At 48.4% G+C, this 20,746-nt stretch overlaps 1 protein-coding gene across 3 annotated transcripts in view; it reads left to right on the forward strand.

Moving 5' to 3' along the window:
* fndc3ba (fibronectin type III domain containing 3Ba) overlaps positions 1 to 20,746 on the forward strand; it is a 411,236-nt gene that overhangs the window by 379,858 nt on the left and 10,632 nt on the right. For all 3 annotated transcript variants that reach the window (XM_070882439.1, XM_070882441.1, XM_070882440.1), the window contains exons 24-25: positions 7,311 to 7,477; positions 11,013 to 11,140. In XM_070882439.1, coding sequence (XP_070738540.1) covers positions 7,311 to 7,477; positions 11,013 to 11,140 — 295 coding nt within the window. The remainder of the gene's footprint in view (positions 1 to 7,310; positions 7,478 to 11,012; positions 11,141 to 20,746) is intronic.

Raw genomic sequence — 20,746 nt, forward strand, 5'->3', positions numbered from 1 at the left:
GTCCCACTCCAGGGACTTGAGCCCAAAAATCCAGGCTGACACTCCCAGTGCAGTGCTGAGGGAGTGCAGCACTGTCAGAGGTGTCATCTCTCTGATGAGACATTAATCCGAAGCTCTGCCTGCTCTCTCGGGTGGACGCTTAAAATGCTGTGGCCACTATTTGAAAGAAGAGCAGGGGGGAGTTATCCCCGGTGTCCTGGGCCAGTATTTATCCCTCAACCAACATCACTAAAAAAACCAGATGATCTGGTCATTATCACATCGCTGTTTGTGGGAGCTTACTGCTCGCAAATTGGCTGCCGCGTTTCCTACATTACAACAGTGACTACATTCGAAAAGTACTTCGTTGGCTGTAAAGCGCTTTGGGCCATCCTGAGGTGATGAAAGGCGCTATATAAATGTAAGTTCTTCCTTTCTTCCAGAGAGAGCACATGCGGTGTAAGACAGGGACTTAACCTGCGGCGTTTCATTCCTCTTGTCCAGTTTTCCATTCGATCCATTCCTGTTTATGCGGCGAGAGAATTATTCCTTGCCATCTTAAGTGTCGTTTGAAAACAAAAGTGCGTAGTTAATAACTCCCCGAACACATGGCAGATCGCAGGGAGCGATTTCACGTAGGAACTTGTGCCAACACAATACGGAGATAAACAGCAGTGTAACCTTCACCTCGATCATCACACCAGCCTCTCATGTTGCTGCAGTTAGAAAACAATCATAAGCACGTCAATCGTTGCTATCCAGGGTGAAATGAATAAATATCATTACAGAGACAGGTTATTAATCCCCCCCACAGCTGCGTATATATTTATTTCTTTCAGTGAATATCTGATTATTTTTCTTGTTTTGCCTCTTTGTCACCATCGGTGACGTGAAGAGCAATTGTATTTCACGGATGAAGCGCTCGCTATGGGGAGGCAGTTTTTATGAGTTTGCGCATCAGCCGCGTTTCAGTGGGTAGCACTCTCGCCTCTGACTCAGGGTTCAACTTGTGGGTTCAAATCCCACTCCAGAGACTTGAGCACAAAATCCAGGCTGACACTCCCAGCGCACTGCTGAGGGAGTGCTGCACTGTCGGAGGTGCCGTCTTTCGGATGAGACATTAAAGCAATGCCCCGTCTGCCCTCTCATGTGGATGTAAAAGATCCCATGGCACTATTTCGAAGAAGAGCAGGGGAGTTCTCCCCAGCATTCCGGCCAATATTTATCCCTCAACCAGCATCACCAAAACAGATTATCTGGTCATTATCACATTGCTGTTTGTGGGAGCTTGCTGTGCGCAGATTGGCTGCCGCGCTTCCTACATTACAACAGTGACTGCACTCCAAAAAGTACTTCATTGGCTGTAAAGCACATTGGGACGTCCGGTGGTCATGAAAGGTGCTGTAGAAATGAAAGCCTGTCTTTCTTCTGATGTGGCTGTAGCTGTCCCCGTCCTTCAGTTTAACAGTAACTGTGCCAGATTGCAGCCAGTGCTGCGTTGCAGACTCGGACAAGGAGGCACAGCGCTGGCCTGGCACTGTCAGGCCCTTGTGTCGCACACGTCCCTTTTATAGGCAGTAGGGGAGAGGAAAGGTTCACCCCGTCAACCTGGGATGGGTCTGTACTCGGGGTCCAACTGTGCAAGGCCAACATTTGAACAGACTGTACACGCTGGACACCTGATACCTGTCACACGTACAGAACCCTGAGCACAAAGCGTACAGTGTCTAATTATCTGGGTGATTGCATTAGGCCAGACCTCCTGGTTACTGGAATCCCACACCTACGCTTAAATCTTACAAAACACTTGCATAACACAGTGAACCAAGCTCACAGCTGAAAATATTTATGTCAGCAGTGGCTCAGTGGGTAACACTCTCTCCTCTGAGTCAGAGAATGGGTTTGAGTCCCACTCCAGAGACTTGAGCACATAATCCATGCTGACACTCCCAGTACAGATCCCAAGGCACTAATTTGAAGAAGAGCAGGGGAGTTATCCCCGGTGTCCTGGCCAATATTTATCCCTCAATCAGCATCACTTTAAAAATACGATTATCTAGTCATCATCACATTGCTGTTTGTGGGAGTTTGCTGTGACCAAATTGGCTGCTGCATTTCCTACATTATTACAGTGACTACTTCTTTGACTGTAAAGCGTTTGGGACACGATCTCGTTCCTCCCCTCTCTTTCCACCTTCTCTCCATATCCTCCTCCTCTTCTTTCCTCGTTCTCTCTTTTTCCTCTCCCTCTCTTTCCTCCTCTCTTTCCTCCTCCTCTCTTTCCTTCTTCTCTCCCCCTTCCTGTTTCCCTCAGAGGCTTTATTTGCTTTCAAAAATCAACTCAAAAAAAATAAATGTGAGGGAAGAAGCTTTCGACTTGAATCAGCTCCCTCGTTCTCAACTCTCCCCTTTTTTAATCTCTACTTAGAATCATAGAATCATGAGGTTACAGCACAGCAGGAGACCATTCGGCCCATCGAGCCCGTGCCGGCCCTGAAGAGCACTTCAGCCAGTCCCAATCCCTCGCTCTTTCCCCGTAGCCCTTCAAAAAATGTTGCTTCTGGTACCTATCCAATTCCCTTTTGAAACCTACAATTGAATCTGCCTTCACCGCCCTCTCTATCTATTCTGTCTAGTCCCCTCATGATTTTGAACACCTCTGTCAAATCTCCTCTCAATCTTCTCTGCTCTAAGGAGAACAACCCCAGCTTCTCCAGTCTGTCCATGTAACTGAAGTCCCTCATCCTTGGGACATAGAAACATAGAAAATAGGTGCAGGAGTAGGCCATTCGGCCCTTCGAGCCTGCACCGCCATTCAATAAGATCATGGCTGATCATTCCCTCAGTACCCCGTTCCTGCTTTCTCTCCATACCCATTGATCCCTTTAGCCGTAAGGGCCATATCTAACTCCCTTTTGAATATATCCAAGGAACTGGCATCAATAACTCTCTGCGGCAGGGAATTCCACAGGTTAACAACTCTCTGAGTGAAGAAGTTTCTCCTCATCTCAGTCCTAAATGGCCTACCCCTTATCCTAAGACTATGTCCCCTGGTTCTGGACTTCCCCAACATCGGGAACATTCTTCCCGCATCTAACCTGTCCAGTCCCGTCAGAATCTTATACGTTTCTATGAGAACCCCTCTCATCCTTCTAAACTCCAGTGAATAAAGACCCAGTTGATCCAGTTTCTCCTCATATGACAGTCCAGCCATCCCTGGAATCAGTCTGATGAACCTTGGCTGCACTCACTCAATAGCAAGAACGTCCTTCCTCAGATTAGGAGACCAAAACTGAACACAATATTCCAGGTGAGGCGTCACTAAGGCCCTGTACAACTGCAGTAAGACCTCCCTGCTCCTATACTCAAATCCCCTAGCTATGAAGGCCAACATACCATTTGCCTTCTTCACCACCTGCTGTACCTGCATGCCAACTTTCAAAGACTGATGAACCATGACACCCAGGTTTCATTGCACCTCCCCTTTTCCTAATCTGCTGCCATTCAGATAACATTCTGCCTTCGTATTTTTGCCCCCAAAATGGATAATCTCACATTTATCCACATTATACTGCATCTGCCCACTCACCTAACCTGTCCAAGTCACCCTGCAACCTCTTGGCGTCCTCCTCACAGCTCACACCACCACCCAGTTTAGTGTCATCTGCAAACTTGGAGATATTACACTCAATTCCTTCATCTAAATCGTTAATGTATATTGTAAAGAGCTGGGGTCCCAGCACTGAGCTCTGCGACACTCCACTACTCACTGTCTGCCATTCTGAAAAGGACCATTTTCACAACTATCTCTCCTCTCAATCGGCCATCTCAACCACTCCTTCTCTCAACCAGTCCCTCTCTCAACCATTCCCTGTCTCTCAACCTTCCTTCTCTCTCACTCTCAAGAATAGGTCGAATTCTGATGCCAATTAACCCTAGCTCCGTTTATTTTTGTTGATAGTTAGAAAAGATCAACAGTAAGGGCTTACCCTGGAGACAGAGAATTTAATTCTAACACGTATGAGGCAAAGTGTGAGATAAAAAGACAGGAGTAGAGAGAAAGATCAGAAGCATCCTTCCTCATACTAATTAGATTTTGTTTTGAAAAATTGAATTTTGGATGCAAACACAGCCTATTTGAAGGGAAGAGATACGAAGGAAGATTGCAGAAACAGCAGGTAAAGGGCACTGAAAGAATGGGGTTAAGAGAGAGGAATTGCTGAGAAGGGGCGATCTGAGAGGAGGGTGAGAAATGCAACCCCCTCACTCTCAACCTCACTTCTCTCTTAAACACCCCCCACTCTCAATCATACATTTCTCACCCTCCTCTCAGATCGCCCCTTCTCAGCAATTCCTCTCTCTTAACCCCATTCTTTCAGTGCCCTTTACCTGCTGTTTCTGCAATCTTCCTTCGTATCTCTTCCCTTCAAATAGGCTGTGTTTGCATCCAAAATTCAATTTTTCAAAACAAAATCTAATTAGTATGAGGAAGGATGCTTCTGATCTTTCTCTCTACTCCTGTCTTTTTATCTCACACTTTGCCTCATACGTGTTAGAATTAAATTCTCTGTCTCCAGGGTAAGCCCTTACTGTTGACCTTTTCTAACTATCAACAAAAATAAACAGAGCTAGGGTTAATTGGCATCAGAATTTGACCTATTCTTGAAAATTGGAACATTAGAACAATCAAATACTCTCTCTCTCTCTCTCTCGCTCCCCTATTGTCCCCTATCTCCCTCACTCATTCTCATCCTCTCTCTTACCAATCCCATTTCTCTCACACCCCTTACCCCCTTCTCTTTCTCTCACTCCTCATCCCCTTTCTCTCTCTCTCTCTCTCCTCTTATCCTCTCTCCCCTTATTTCCTCCTCTCTCTCCCCTATTCCCCCTCTCTTCCCTCTTATCCCCTCTCTCTCTCGCTATACCCTCTTTCTCTTCCATTATCCTCCTCTCTCTTCCTCAAGTCGTTCTTCCTCATCTCCCCCTCTGGTTCTTTTGCCAATCACCTTAAGTCTGTTCCCTCTGGTTACCGACCCTCCTGCCACTGGAAACAGTTTCTCCTGATTTACTTTGTCTAAACAGAGTAACAATGTCATGAGGCGCTATATAAATGCAAAGATTTTCTTTTTTTTCTTATGAAATATACTTGCGTGGGAAAAAATTCGAATTTTACCTGCTCCATTGCACTCCACTAACTATCAATCGGTTTGATTGGATTCTTCAACATCAAAGAAACATAGAAACATACAAAATAGGTACAGGAGTAGGCCATTCGGCCCTTCGAGCCTGCATCACCATTCAATAAGTTCATGGCTGATCATTCCCTCAGTACCCCTTTCCTGCTTTCTCTCCATACCCCTTGATCCCTTCAGCCGTAAGGGCCATATCTAACTCCCTCTTGAATATATCCAATGAACTGGCATCAACAACTCTCTGCGGCAGGGAATTCCACAGGTTAACAACTCTCTGAGTGAAGAAATTTCTCCTCATCTCAGTCCTAAATGGCTTACCTCTTATCCTTAGACTGTATCCCCTGGTTCTGGACTTCCCCAACATCGGGAACATTCTACCCGCATCTAACCTGTCCCGTCCCATCAGAATCTTATATGTTTCTATGAGATCCCCTCTCATCCTTCTAAACTTCAATGTATAAAGGCCCAGTTGATCCAGTCTCTCCTCATATGTCAGTCCAGCCATCCCGGGAATCAGTCTGGTGAACCTTCGCTGCACTCCCTCAATAGCAAGAACGTCCTTCCTCAGATTAGGAGACCAAAACTGAACACAATATTCCAGGTGAGGCCTCACCAAGGCCCTGTACAACTGCAGTAAGACCTCCCTGCTCCTATACTCAAATCCCCTAGCTATGAAGGCCAACATACCATTTGCCGCCTTCACCGCCTGCTGTACCTGTATGCCAAATTTCAATGACTGATGAGCCATGACACCCAGGTCTCGTTGCACTTCCCCTTTTCCTAATCTGCCGCCATTCAGATAATATTCTGTCTTCGTGCTTTTGCCCGCAAAGTGGATAACCTCACATTTATCCACATTATACTGCGTCTGCCATGCATTTGCCCACGTCAGTTCAGTACATGTCGAGCAGTCGGGCTGGATGTTGCCTGAGCCAGTTACCGGGATTGAGCAATTTAGTTCCCCTTTACCTCGCCATAAAGATCTTGAGCTATACTGCCTCTAATCCAGACCGGTTCATGTTTGGAATCAATACCCTGACATTACAATTCCACACACACTCAGTGTCGAGGGCAGAAAATTCAATGTTATATATGTACGTTATTGAGAAATTACAGAATTTCTTTAATTTTTTTTTCACTTTGTTTAAACTCTTATTTTGCACATTAGAGATTTCAGTTACTGAGAGAAAAATTGCAGCTGGAAAAAAATTCATAGAATCATAGAACGGTTACAGCACACAAGGAGGCCATTCGGCCCGTTTAGCCTGTGCCAGCTCTCTGCAAGGGCACCTCAGGTAGTCCCACTCCCCCGCCCTTTCCCCGTAGCCTTGCAATTTTTTTCCTCCAGGTACTTATCCAATTCCTTTTTGGAAGCCACGATTGAGTCTGCCTCCACCACCCACTCCAGCAGTGCATTCCAGATCCTAACCACTCGCTGCGTTAAAAAACAGTTTTCCCTCATGTCACCTTTGGTTCTTCTGCCGATCGCCTTAAATCTGTGTCCTCTGGTTCTCGACCCTTCTGTCAATGGGACCAGTTTCTCTCTATCTACTCTGTCCAAAGCCCCCTCCTCTCATCCAATTCAGAAAACATTTTGAGAGAATTGTGTGATCCCAGTGGCCTGTTTCTACAATTATTGTGAATAGTTGACATGTGCCAAACCCGTAATAAATGTGGACGTGGGAATTTATAACCAGAATAGTTGACCAGAAAAAATGCGTCAAAAAACATGACCATAGGAAGTCCAGTAGCACAAGACAGGAAGTTTGTGCAGAAGTAAGATTTGGGATATGTGAAAGATAGATAGTCTGAACCTGTGGTTCCTCTCGTACTGAGCAGGATTACTATTGCAACAACACATCATTAGTCGGGTAAAACTAACCTGTCTCACGACGGTCTAATCCCAGCTCACGTTCACTATTAGTGTGTGTGAACAATCCAACCCTTGGTGAATTCTGCTTCACAATGATAGGAAGAGCTGACATCGAAGGATCAAAAAGCGACGTTGCTGTGATCGCTTGGCTGCCACAAGCCAGTTATCCCTGTGACACCTCCTGCTTAACACCCAAAAGGTCAGAAGGATCGTGATGATTGCAGTCTTCTCCCCCTCGGTTCATTCGTGCATTTGTGCCTCCTCAGGTTTATCCCAATCTACAGAGGACCGAGCCACACTTACAAGGTGCAGAGACTGACGGAATCCACGTGTTACAGCTTCCGAATCCAGGCGCTCAGCGACGCTCGGGAGGGGCCTTTCTCAGAGGTCCACGTGTTCAACACAACCAAATCTCTCCCTCCTGCTGTCAAAGGTCAGTGCGCACAGCAATGGTTATACCCATCAACAAAGAGCGAACCGTCTGGGGGGATCTTCCCTCTGGGGAAAAAGAGAAGGCTGAGGGGTGAGCTGATAGAGGTTGGTAAGGTTTTGAATGGTAGGCATAGAGAAGATGTTCCCACTATGAAGTTGGGGCTAGATATGTTTTTAATAAAACCAGCGCTGCTCAATGAATTAATCGTGTATTATTGAAAACGTAATTAGCGGGGTAATTTAGAAAAGATAATCACCAAGAACAAATGTACTTAGAAGATCCTGTTGCTATGGAAGTATTCTCCAATGAGAAGGTACTTAGAGGAAGAGAGTTTTAATGAACCAGTGATTAGGAATCTTCAGCAGCAGCTAGCACGTTGTAAATTTGTCTTCCGGGCTGCTTATTGTTAACTATTTCCAGGTTAATGAGTGGCGCAGTGGGTTAGACACAAGTCCTTCCTCCCTATTATGAGAGTTCAAGTCTCGAGGCCTAAAGAGTTAAGTTATGAGGACAGGTTGTACAGACTAGGCTTGTATTACCTCGAGTATAGAAGATCGAATTGAGGTGCTCAAGATAATTAAAGGGATTCAATAGGGTGGATTGAGAAAGAAACTCTTTCCTCTGGTGGGGGGAGTCCAGAACAAGGGGGCTTAACCTTAAAATTAGAGCCAGGGCGTTCAGAGGTGATGTCAGGAAGCGCTTCTTCACACAAAGGACAATGGAAATCTGGAACTCTCTCCTTTCCCCCCCCCCTCTCCCCCCACCCAAAAAAAAGCTGTTCATACTAGCGGTCAATGGAGCTTTCAAAACTGAGATAGATAGATTTTTATTGGGTAAGGGTATTAGTCTACCTCTTTGTCCAAGCTTTTGGTTATCTGTCCTAATATCTCCTGTTGTCTGATGACACTCCTATGAAGCACCTTGGGATGGTTTACTACTTTTAAGGTGCTATATCAGTGCAAGTTGTTGTTTTAAAGGTTACGGAACCAAGGCGTGTTGATGGAGCTAAGATAGAGTTAAGATACAGATTAGCCATGATCTGATTGAATGGCGGGGCAGGCTCGAGGGGCTGAATGGCTTTCTCCTATTCCTGTATGAGTCCAGCCCAGACTGGGGTTGGGGGGGGATGGTGGTCTCCTCATCTCTTTGGGTGCCGTGTGAAGCGAGTTTGGAGCAGTGCTCTAACCCTTTCCCCATGAGGCGAGTGGGTGGTGCGCATGGAGGGTGAAGTATTTGAAACAATGTCGCGGGGAGGAGCGTGGGGCTCTCCCGCCCAGTTCCTCCGCTGCACCGGGTACGTGACTCAACATGGCCCCCGACCTCAGCACTAATTGGGACGGGCGCCCGATACTAGACTCCCAACGAAAACGCTCCACTCGGCGCACCGACACAGCAGACGAGTCTCAGGTTGGCAGAGAAAACGTTGCAAGGACACCCTCAAAGCCTCCTTGAAAAAGCGCAACACCCCCCACCGACACCTGGGAATCCCTGGCCCAAGACCGCTCACAATGGAGGAGAAGCAGCCGAGAAGGCGCCGAACACCTCGAGACTCTTCGCCGGGAGCACGCGGAAGCCAAGCACAAACAGCGGAAGGAGCGCACGACAACCCAAGCTCCCCACCCACCCGTCCCTCCAACTACCGTCTGCCCCACCTGTGACAGAGACTGTCGGTCCCATATTGGACTCCTCAGTCACCTGAGAACTCATATTAGTGTGGAAACAAGTCATCCTCGACTCCGAGGGACTGCCTAAGAGGAAGAATTGGCCATGGAGAAAGATGAGCGGCTGGTGAGTGAGGGAGACAGGCCGGGCTGACAGTGACGCGTGTTCCATTACCAGCAATGACATCTCTGAACCTGTGGAGAGTGGCAACCGCGTTTATCTGTACCTGTGGAGACTCTAACAATGTGTCTAGGATATCAGCCATGGCTCAGTGGGTCCCACTCTCTCGCCTCTCTGACTCAGAAGGTTGTGGGTTAAAGCCTCACTCCAGAGACTTGAGCACATAAGTCTAGGCTGTCACTCCCAGTGCACTGCTGAGGGAATGCTGCACTGTCGGAGGTGCCGTCTTTTGGATGAGACGTTAAACCAAGGCCCTGTCTCCTCTCTCAGATGGATGTAAAAGATCCCATGGCACTATTTTGAGGAAGAGCAGGGGAGTTCTCCCTGGTGTCCTGGCTAATATTTAACCCTCAACCAACATCACTAAAACCGTTTATCCGGTCATTATCACATTGCTGTTTATGGGAGCTTGGCTGAAATTGGCTGCCGCGCTTCCTACATTACAACAGTGACTACACTTGAAAAAGTACTTCATTGGCTGTAAAGCACATTGGGACGTCCGGTAGTCATAAAAGGTGCTATAAAAATGAAAGCCTGTCTTTCTTCTGATGTGGCTGTAGCTGTCCCCGTCCTTCAGTTTAACAGTAACTGTGCCAGATTGCAGCCAGTGCTGCGTTGCAGACTCGGACAAGGAGGCACAGCGCTGGCCTGGCACTGTCAGGCCCTTGTGTCGCACACGTCCCTTTTATAGGCAGTAGGGGAGAGGAAAGGTTCACCCCGTCAGCCTGGGATGGGTCTGTACTCGGGATCCAACCGTGCAAGGCCAACATTTGAACAGACTGTACACGCTGGACACCTGATACCTGCCACACGTACAGAACCCTGAGCACAAAGCGTACAGTGTCTAATTATCTGGGTGATTGCATTAGGCCAGACCTCCTGGTTACTGGAATCCCACACCTACGCTTAAATCTTACAAAACACTTGCATAACACAGTGAACCAAGCTCACAGCTGAAAATATTTATGTCAGCAGTGGCTCAGTGGGTACCACTCTCTCCTCTGAGTCAGAGAATGGGTTTGAGTCCCACTCCAGAGACTTGAGCACATAATCCAGGCTGACACTCGCAGTGCAGTGGTGAGTGGGTGCTGCACTGTCGGAGGTGCCGTCTTTCGGATGAGATTTTAAACCGAGGCCCCGTCTGCCCCCTCAGGTGGACGTAAAAGGTCCCGCGGCACTATTTCGAAGAGCATTGGAGTTATCCCCGGTGTCCTGGGACCAATATTTATCCCTCAGCCAACATCACTAAAACAGATGATCTGGTCATGATCACATTGCTGTGTGTGGGAGCTTGCTGTGCCCAAATTGGTGCCGCGTTTCCTACACTACCACAGTGACTGCATTCCAAATAATATTTCATTGGCTGTGAAGCGCTTTGGAACATCCTGAGGTCGTGAAAGGCGCTATCGAAATTCAAATCTTTCTTTTGGTGGGAACCCTTGGCCACTTTTTGGCATGAGACCCCGCCCCCCCCCCACCCCCCCTGATATTTGCTCTCGGTGAGTGACGCTCCCCACCTGGCCCACGGTCTGAGAAAATTACTCCCCCGCCCCAGGTACTGATTGGTTAATACTCAGAATCCAGAAACAACCGTAATTAATGGAACAAAAAAAGTTGCACCAGACTGTACCATTACGCAAGTTTGCTGGGAGTTACTGAGTAAAAGTACTGACTCGCGCTTTGTGTTTTTCAGCTCCACGGGTCAGTCAGCTGGAAGGCAGTGCGTGCGAGGTGACGTGGGAAGGGCTGCCACCAATGAGAGGCGATCCGATAGGTTACATTCTCCAGGTCACAGTGGGCAGGGAGTTGGAGTATAAACAGGTAAGATGGGGCCCGGCAGGGGCGAGCAGATGGGGGTGGGTGGCGGTTCTAGATTGTCTGCCAGTGCTGGCCGTAACCGCACGATTAAAAGGGCTCCTTTGTCCTCCAGCCATGGGAACTCTTCTTCGCACAGACACCTCCTGAACCCGATCGCAGCTCGGTTGGTGAAGGGGGGGGGGGGGGGGGGGGGCGGGATAGAGGCAGGAGGCCACTGGTGATTGAGCGGGGGTTCCTCTGGTGATTGAGGGGGGTTCCTCTGGTGATTGAGGGGGGTTCCTCTGGTGATTGAGGGGAGGCCTCTGGTGATTGAGGGGGGGCTTCTGGTGATTGAGGGGGGGCCTCTGGTGATTGAGGGGGTTCCTCTGATGATTGGGGAGGGGTTCCTCTGGTGATTGAGGGCGGTTTCCTCTGATGTTGATGAGGGGGTGGGTCCTCTGGTGGTAATGAAGGGGGCGGGTCCTCTAGTAGTGATTGGTGGAAGGTTTGTGTCCTCTGGTGGTGATTGGTGGGAGGTTTCTGTCCTGTAGTGGTGATTGGTGGGGGGTTTGTGTCCTCTGGTGGTGATTGGTGGGGGGGGGGGGGTTGTGTCCTCTAGTGGTGATTGGTGGGAGGTTTGTGTCCTCTCGTGGTGATTGGTGGGGGGTTTGTGTCCTCCGGTGGTGATTGGTGGGGGGGTTTGTGTCCTCTGGTGGTGATTGGTGGGGGGGGGTTTGTGTCCTCTGGTGGTGATTGGTGGGGGGGTTTGTGTCCTCTGGTGGTGATTGGTGGGGGGGGGTTTGTGTCCTCTGGTGGTGATTGGTGGGAGGTTTGTGTCCTCTGGTGGTGATTGATGGGGGGGTTTGTGTCCTCTGGTGGTGATTGGTGGGGGGTTTGTGTCCTCTGGTGGTGATTGGTGGGAGGTTTGTGTCCTCTAGTGGTGATTGGTGGTGGATTTGTGTCCTCTGGTGGGAGGTTTGTGTCCTCTGGTGGTGATTGGTGGGAGGTTTGTGTCCTCTGGAGATTGGTGGGGTGTTTGTGTCCTCTGGTGGTGATTGGTGGGGTGTTTGTGTCCTCTGGTGGTGATTGGTGGGGTGTTTGTGTCCTCTGGTGGTGATTGGTGGGGTGTTTGTGTCCTCTGGTGGTGATTGGTGGGGGGTTGTGTCCTCTGGTGGAGTAGGGCTGGCATCGCTCTCACTAGATTGATCCCTGCGATGAGAGGGCTAAGGGGAGAGATTGAGTAGATTGGTCCTATACTCTCTCAAGTTTAGATGAATGAGAGGTGATCTCATTAGATTCTGAGCGGGATTGACAGGGTAGATGCTGAGAGGTTGTTTCCCCTGGCTGGAGAGTCTAGAACCAGGGGTCACGGTCTCAGGATAAGGGGTCGGCCATTTAGGACTGAGATGAGGACAGATTTCTTCACTCAGAGGGTGGTGAATCTTTTGAATTTCCTGCCCCAGAGAGCTGTGGATGCTCAGGCGTTGAGTATATTCAAGGCTGAGATCGATAGATTTTTGGACTCTAGGGGAATCAAGGGATATGGAGATCAGGCGTGAAAGTGGAGTTGAGGTCGAAGATCAGCCATCATCATAGGCAATCCCTCAGAATCGAGGAAGACTTGCGTCCACTCTAAAAATGAGTCCTTAGGTGGCTGAATAGTCCAATACGAGAACCACTTCCTCCACTTAGGGCGGTCTTTGACCAGGGACTCCCAGGTGTCAGTGGGGATGTTGCACTTTATCAGGGAGGCTTTGAGGGTGTCCTTGTAACGTTTCCTCTACCCACCTTTGGTTCGCTTGCCATGAAGGAGTTCCGACTAGAGCGCTTGCTTTGGGAGTCTCTTGTCTGGCATGCGAACAATGTGGCCCGCCCAGCGGAGCTGATCAAGGGTGGTCAGTGCTTTGATGCTGGGGATGTTAGCCTGGGCAAGGACACTGATGTTGGTGCGTCTGTCCTCCCAGGGGATTTGTCAGATCTTGCGGAGACATCGTTGGTGGTATGATCTTATTGAATGACGGAGCGAGGGACCGAATGGCCTACTCCTGCTCCTATTTCTTATGTTCTTATTGGACGCAGAGGTTGGAGGTCAGCCGAGGTCACAGAGTGAGGAAACGGGGAGCGCGTCTGCTGAAATTTGGAGCCTTTAATCTTTATCTATTTTTTCCTCAACTGATTTATTAAAATGTCCAAACCTGTTGGGTGTTCCAAGGTCTGGAGCAGAGCAGGCATCCCACAGAGACTGAGCCACAGCAGGGCCACCGTGGGTGTTTGATGCGGCTGTGAATCTGAAGCAGGTTTTGGAGTGTTGCTCTGACGGGTTACAGGCCATGTTTGGGTTGGCAGCTTCTCTCGTGCCTGACCCAGCCAGGGGCGGAAAGGAGGGCGGTGGTGGGGGGCGGGGCGGGGCGTTAACCCAGGATTCATTGCTGCGACGTCCACAGCTCGTTTCCTCAGGTCAGTCGGCCCTCTCGTTGGACAGTAACCACCTCCCCTCCCCGCCCCGACCTGCAGAAGGTGCAATTACAAAGAATGTACAGCACAGCAAGAGGTCATTCGGCCCAACCAGTCTGTGTGGTGTTCATGATCGTTCCTGCTCTCTCCAGTACATCCAGTCCTGCCCCTGGAGATGGCACCAAATAGACAAACGATTCAACTCACACAAACATCCAATATCGCCATTGGCAACCAGCTGGACTGCTGGCAGAACAGGAGTAAAAAAAAAAAAATTCAAGGTGGTTCATTTAGATCTAATTTCCTCAGTTCCTCCACCCTCTCAACAAAAGTGGCTGCGTTTTACATCGAATGTACAGCACAGAAACAGGCCATTCGGCCAAACAGGCCCGTGCCGGTGTTTATGCTCCACACGAGCCTCCTCCCACCCCTCTTCATCTCACCCTATCACTATAACCTTCTATTCCTTTCTCCCTCATGTGTTTATCTAGCTTCCCCTTAAATGCATCGATACTATTCGCCTCAACCACTCCTTGCGGTAGCGAGTTCCACATTCTCACCACTCTCTGGGCAAAGAAGTTTCTTCCAAATTCCCTATTGCATTTAACAGTTACTATCTTATATTTATGGCCCCTAGTTTTGAACTCCAACAATAAGTGGAGACATTTTCTCTACATCTACCCTAACAAACTCTTTCAGAATCTTAAAGACCTCTATCAGGTCACCCCTCAGTTTTCTCTCTTAGCCCAGCTTGTCACATCTCAGCCGTTCTCCTCTCCTCAGTGCAGAGAAGGTTAAGGGGAGACTGAATTGAGGTGTTCACCATGGCCCGAATGACCTCCTACTGTGCTGTAATTATGAGCGGTTTTGATCGGGTAAATAAAGAGAAATTGTTTCCTGTTTCGGTAACCAAAGGACACAGATTTGAGGTCATTGGCAAAGGAACCCGAGGAGAATTTTTTTTACATTGTGAGTTGTGATCCGGATCGCGCTGCCTGAAAGGGCGGTGGAAGCAGATTCAATATTAACTTCCAAAAGGGAATTGGATATATAATTGAAAAGGAAAAAATATGTGCAGGCCTATGGTGAAAGAGCAGGGGGAGTGGGACTGATGGGATCGCTCTTTCAAAGAGCCGGCACAGACACGATGGGCCGAATGGCCTCCTCCTGTGCAGCATGAGTCTCTGGCGATAGCACAGGTTTTCCTCTCTTTGTGCTTTGAGTGTAAAGGAATCACTCACCACACAGAGCAAAATTGCGGGTTCCATTCTGGGCATCCCACCCTTGCCCACCTTGCTTCCCTCTGTATTTTATAGTCTCTTAAATACTCTTAGTTCAACTCAACTCTATTTATTTGGGAGATCTCAGTCAGTCATGTGGAGCTTAAGATGGCGTTCCTTTTCAGGCCCTCTCTCTCAATACAGCTCCCTATACCTCCTAGCTAGAGGGCGCTATACATTGGTCCCGAAATTCCGGTCCCGGTTCCGTTGGGGAGGCCTTCTCTTCCCGCGCTGCGGAACGTGCTCCCGTCCTCCTGGTTCCCGCGCAGAAGGTGCAGTCACGTGTGAATGCACAACCAATCAGGTACAGTATTCCACAGCATTCTCAATAATAGCAATGAGAACTCCGTATCTACAAGTTCTCATTGCTATTAATGAAAAAAAAACACACTAAATACCATAATAAAAAATAAAAAAACACACCTCACATAATTAAAAATAATTGAAATTAAAGTTAATAAATGTCTCAGAAAGAAAATTCCGAATTTTTAAAAAAGTTTTTTTAATTATAGTTTAAAATAAACTTACCATAGTGGGCAGGGTTTTTAACAATAAAATGAGTTTTTAAAATTTAATTTTATTATGTTTTTGTGTGTCTTAAAACTCTTACGCCTGTAAAAGTAGGCTATGCGCCTGCTTTTATCAGGTGTAAAAGTTTTCAAAACATTTGCTGGGCAAGATATGGGTAAATCCCGCAATCTTGCCCATGCGAATGTCCTCACTCCCAAGATACGGAGAATCAGTCAAGCTGGAGCTTGACCGATCGGAAAAGCTGGTTTTCAGCACATGCGCATTGTGCGCTGAAAACCGGCTTTAGTGATGCCTTCCTGTACGGACCCGGGTAGGCCACGATTCCTGGGCCATTATCTCGTTACACCTTTACTTTCATAAGAAACAAAAATGAATTAAAGTTAGCTTCAATATAAACGGGTAGTTAACTTCTTATGAATACATGTATTAAACAACTACAAGTTTAACAAACAACAACAAAACTCTTGTCTTATTAATTCTTTATCCAAGTGTCTAGTGTCCATGAAATTTTATTTCTGTACATAGTGCTCCAGGTATTTTGGTACTGTGCAGATTCTGTTGCTTCACCTCAAACTGATTGTTTCAGTGTTCTGTGCACTGATCGCTTTAGTCCCTTTATCAGTGCTCTGAGGGGAAATATCAGACAACGTATCCCTGTTTTCACGCGTTGCCGTTGAAGTGCTGTTTCGCATGTTAGTTCGCTGTGTTGGTAGTCGGTCCTTGTTTGGAGAGTGGGAGAAAGTCCACTGTGTGGATGCATTCCACTGCAATTTCTGTTGGTGATCTCTCCACATTTTCGAGGTATGCACGTGAGAGGGTGTCTGCTAGGTACGTTTCTTTTCCTGGTTGATACTTTATTTCAACATCTGAATGAGCAGATGTTGTAACCGCTTGGGTGCTGCAGATAACGGCTTGCGTCGTATAGTAACCAAAGGCTTATGGTCTGTCCATAGCGTGATCTTGCGACCGTATACATATTGATGGTTTTGTTCCATTCTGAAGAATTGAGCAAGCAGCTCCTTTTCGATTTGAGATTATCGCGTTTCTGCTGGAGTGAGCACTCGGCTCGCGTATGCGATTGGTTGTCCCTGTTGCAGAAGGATGAACCCACGACCCTTGCTCGAAGCATCTCCTTGACCTTCGGTTGCAAGTTTGGGGTCCTAGTACTTGAGCACCAGAGAATCTGTCACGCGTTGTTTGATAGCTTCAAACGCTTTGTCTTGTTCTTCAGTCCATTTCCAGACCGTGCCTTTATGAGTAAGCCACCGCAGTGAGGTCTGAAAGATCTGACAAGAATTTTGCAAGGTACCTAGTCATCATCATCGTAGGCAGTCCCTCGGAATCGCGGAAGACTTGCTTCCACTCTTAAAATGAGTTCTTAGGTGACTGAACAGTCCAATACGAGATCCACAGTCCCTGTCACAGGTGGGACAGACAGTCGTTGAGGGAAAGGGTGGCTAGGACTGTTTGCCGCACGCTCTTTCCGCTGCCTGTGCTTGATTTCTGCATGCTCTCGGCGATGAGACTTGAGGTGCTCAGCGCCCTCCCAGATGCACTTCCTCCACTTAGGGCGATCTTTGGCCAGGGACTCCCAGGTGTCAGTGGGGATGTTGCACTTTTTCAGGGAGGCTTTGAGGGTGTCCCTGTAGCGTTTCCTCTGCCCATCTTTGGCTCGTTTGCCGTGAAGGAATTCCGAGTAGAGCGCTTGCTTTGGGAGTCTTGTGTCTGGCACCCGAACGATGTGGCCTGCCCAGTGGAGCTGATCAAGTGTGGTCAGTGCTTCAATGCTGGGGATGTTGGCCTGGTCGAGGACGCTAATGTTGGTGCATCTGTCCTCCCGGGGATTTGTAGGATCTTGCGGAGGCATCGTTGGTGGTATTTCTCCAGCGACTTGAGGTGTCTACTGTACATGGTCCATGTCTCTGAGCCATACAGGAGGGCGGGTATTACTACCATGAGCTTGGTGGCATTTTTCAGGGCCTGATCTTCAAACACTCTTTTCCTCAGGCTGCACTGGAGGCGGTGTTGAATCTCGTCGTCAATGTCTGCTCTTGTTGATAAGAGGCTCCCGAGATATGGGAAATGGTCCATGTTGTTCAGGGCCATGCCGTGGATCTTGATGACTGGGGGGCAGTGCTGTGCGGCGAGGACAGGCTGGTGGAGGACCTTTGTCTTACGGATGTTTAGCATAAGACCTACGACATCCTGCGGTTTCTGCATTTCGTTGATTGCGACCACTTTGCTTTGGTCAGCTTTGAGTCCATCACTGGACAGTATGTGTCCCATCTATTTCATTTGGGAGCGCTTGTATTCGAACTTACCTAAGTTTAGTTTGATGTTTCGCTCTCTGCATCTGCATGAATTTGCGTAAGTTTGTGTCATGATCGTGATTGGCCTCTTTAAGTGTCTCACCGTGTCCAGTGATCAAGATATCATCTGCAATCTACTAGACTCCATCTAGACTCTCAGGGTTCTGGTCTAGCTTCTGCTGGACGATTTCCAGGGCAGGACTGATGCCAAATGGCATTCTATTATATTGATATTGTCCCCATGGAGTCTGGAAGCTCGTGAGGTAGGAGAAAACTGTGTCTAGTTCAAATTGCAAGGAACCCTCCCTGCAGTCTGCTTTAGTGAAGACCTTTACATTTGACACCTGTGGCAAGATGTCATCGATCACAGGAAGTGGATCATGTCCATGTTTCAGGGCATTGTTCAGATGTCGAGGGTCGATACATACTCATATTTTTCCATTTGGTTTTTGTACAGTCATTAAACTGGATACCCAGCCCGTCGGTTCAACAACTTTCATGATGATTTGTCGTTCTTCCAAACGATCGAGTTCCTTTTTCAGCGTTTGTTTGATCGCTATTGGCATCTGTCTGGGTGGCATTACAGCTGGTGTCGCTGATTCATTAAGTTCAAGGTGAACGGTCCGTGACATGTGTCCAAGTCCCTTAAACACATCTGGATACGCATTGTTGACGACAGTTTTTGATGCTAGCGAGATGTTTGCCTAGTTCGTAGTTTGCGATTCACGTGCTTCATTTACCACCGCGATATTCTGATGCTGCACTTTTATCAGTTGTAGCTGTTGAGCAGTACGTGAGCCAATCAGTGGTGCACTTTGGCCCTCAATGATCACAAAGGGCACAACGTACTTTTGCTTGTTCTTTGTATTTTCCAGTGGCACATTACAAGTCCCTACCACTAGAATGGTTGCATGGTTGTCATATAGTGACAGTGTTGTCTCAGATTCTTTTACCTTTAAGCTTTTTGGTAAGTATCTAAGAGGTAGCACATTGCATGTGGCCCCATAATCTATTTGCATTTTTACCATTTAACCTTTAATAGAGAAGGTAGCCATAATCTTGTTAGGATACTTTCTGTCAGCTTTGTCCTTGATTGTGCGATCAACTTTACTCATCATCATCATAGGCAGTCCCTCGGAATCGAGGAAGACTTGCTTCCACTCCTGAAGTGAGTTCTTTGGTGGTTGAACAGTCCAATACGAGAGCCACAGACCCTGTCACAGGTGGGACAGATAGTCGTTGAGGGAAGGGGTGGGTGGGACTGGTTTGCCGCACGCTCTTTCCGCTGCCTGCGCTTGACCTCTTCACGCTCTCGGCGTTGAGATTCGAAGAGTTCAACTCCCTGCCAGATGCACTTTCTCCACCTAGGGCGGTCTTCGGCCAGGGTCTCCCAGGTGTCAGTGGGGATGTCGCACTTTACCAGGGAGGCTTTGAGGGTATCCTTGTAACGTTTCCACTGCCCACCTTCGGCTCATTTGCCGTGAAGGAGCTCCACATAAAGCATTTGCTTAGGGAGTCTCGTGTCTGGCATGTGAACCATGTGGCCTGCCCAGCGAAGCTGATCAAGTGTGGTCAGTGCTTCAATGCTGGGGATGTTAGCCTGGACGAGGACACTAATGTTGATGCACCTGTCCTCCCAGGGGATTTGCAGGATCTTGCAGAGACATCGTTGGTGATATATCTCCAGCCACTTGAGATGTCTTCTGTGCATCGTTCATGCCTCTGATCCATACAGGAGGGCGGGTATTACTACAGCCCTGTAGACCATGAGCTTGGTGGTAGATTTGAGGGCCTGGTCTTTGAACACTCTTTTCCTCAGGCGGCCAATGGCTGCACTTGGGCACTGGAGGCGGTGTTGAACCTCCGCATCAATGTCTGCCTTTATTGACGAAGCTCCCGAGGTATGGGAAGTGGTCCACGTTGTCGAGGGCCGCGCCGTGAATCTTGATGACTGGGGGGCAGTACTGTGCGGCAAGGACAGGCTGGTGGAGGACCTTTATCTTATGGATGTTAAGTGTAAGGCCTATGCTTTCATATGCCTCGGTGAATACATCGACTATATCCTGGAGTTCAGCCTCAGAATGTGCGCAGATGCAGGCGGCGTCTGCGTACTGTAGCTTAACGACAGAGGTTGGGTGACCTTGGACCTGACCTGGAGGCGACGAAGGTTAAACAGCTTCCCACTAGTTCTGTAGTTTAGTTCCACTCCAGCGGGGAGCTTGTTGACTGTGAGGTGGAGCATGGCAGCGAGGAAGATTGAGAAGAGGGTTGGAGCGATGATGCAGTCTTGTTTGACCCCGGTCCGGACGTGGATTGGGTCTGTAATGGATCCGTTGATAAGGATCAAGGCCTGCATGTCGTCCCAACACTCGATGCAACGGATGAGGCTAAAGAGGGTTTTTATTCCAACCTCGAGACAGCCCTGTCCCGCATCCCCACAGGCGACAAATTTATCCTCCTGGGTGACTTTAATGCCAGGGTCGGCAAAGACACAGCCCTCTGGGCAGGCGTGATTGGCAGAGAGAGGTTAGGGAAAGCCAACTCCAGCGGTACCCTACTCCTGACAAAATGGCTAGAACACGAACTCCTCATCATCAACACCCTGTTCCGCCAGAGGGACAAATACAAGGCATCGTGGCAACACCCTCGCTCCAAACACTGGCACCTGCTCGACTATGTTATCGTCCGAGCCAGGGATCACAAGTATGTGCACATCACCCGCGTCATGGCAGGAGCTGGACGGACCACTACCTAATCCAATCCATCATCGACATTAACGTAGCCCTAAAACAGAGGGGACAGCAGAGACAGTGCCGCAAAAAAGTCAATGCCGGGGCATTTAAAGACCCAGCTAAGAGAGTCCTATACAGCCAGCTCCTTCACAGCTAACCTGGCGTGCCTTGATGACCCTGAGATGCTGAATGCCCACAGCGCTTGGTCTGCCCTCCAGACCTCTATAACCAGTGCCTGTGAAGAGACGCTCGGTCACTCAACCAGAAAACTTTACTAAGCATCTTTACAGTCACGACTTCAGAATCATAACTCTCTTCATATAG

Source organism: Pristiophorus japonicus, chromosome 6 (assembly GCF_044704955.1).
Source record: "Pristiophorus japonicus isolate sPriJap1 chromosome 6, sPriJap1.hap1, whole genome shotgun sequence".
NCBI classification, from domain to species: Eukaryota; Metazoa; Chordata; class Chondrichthyes; family Pristiophoridae; genus Pristiophorus; species Pristiophorus japonicus.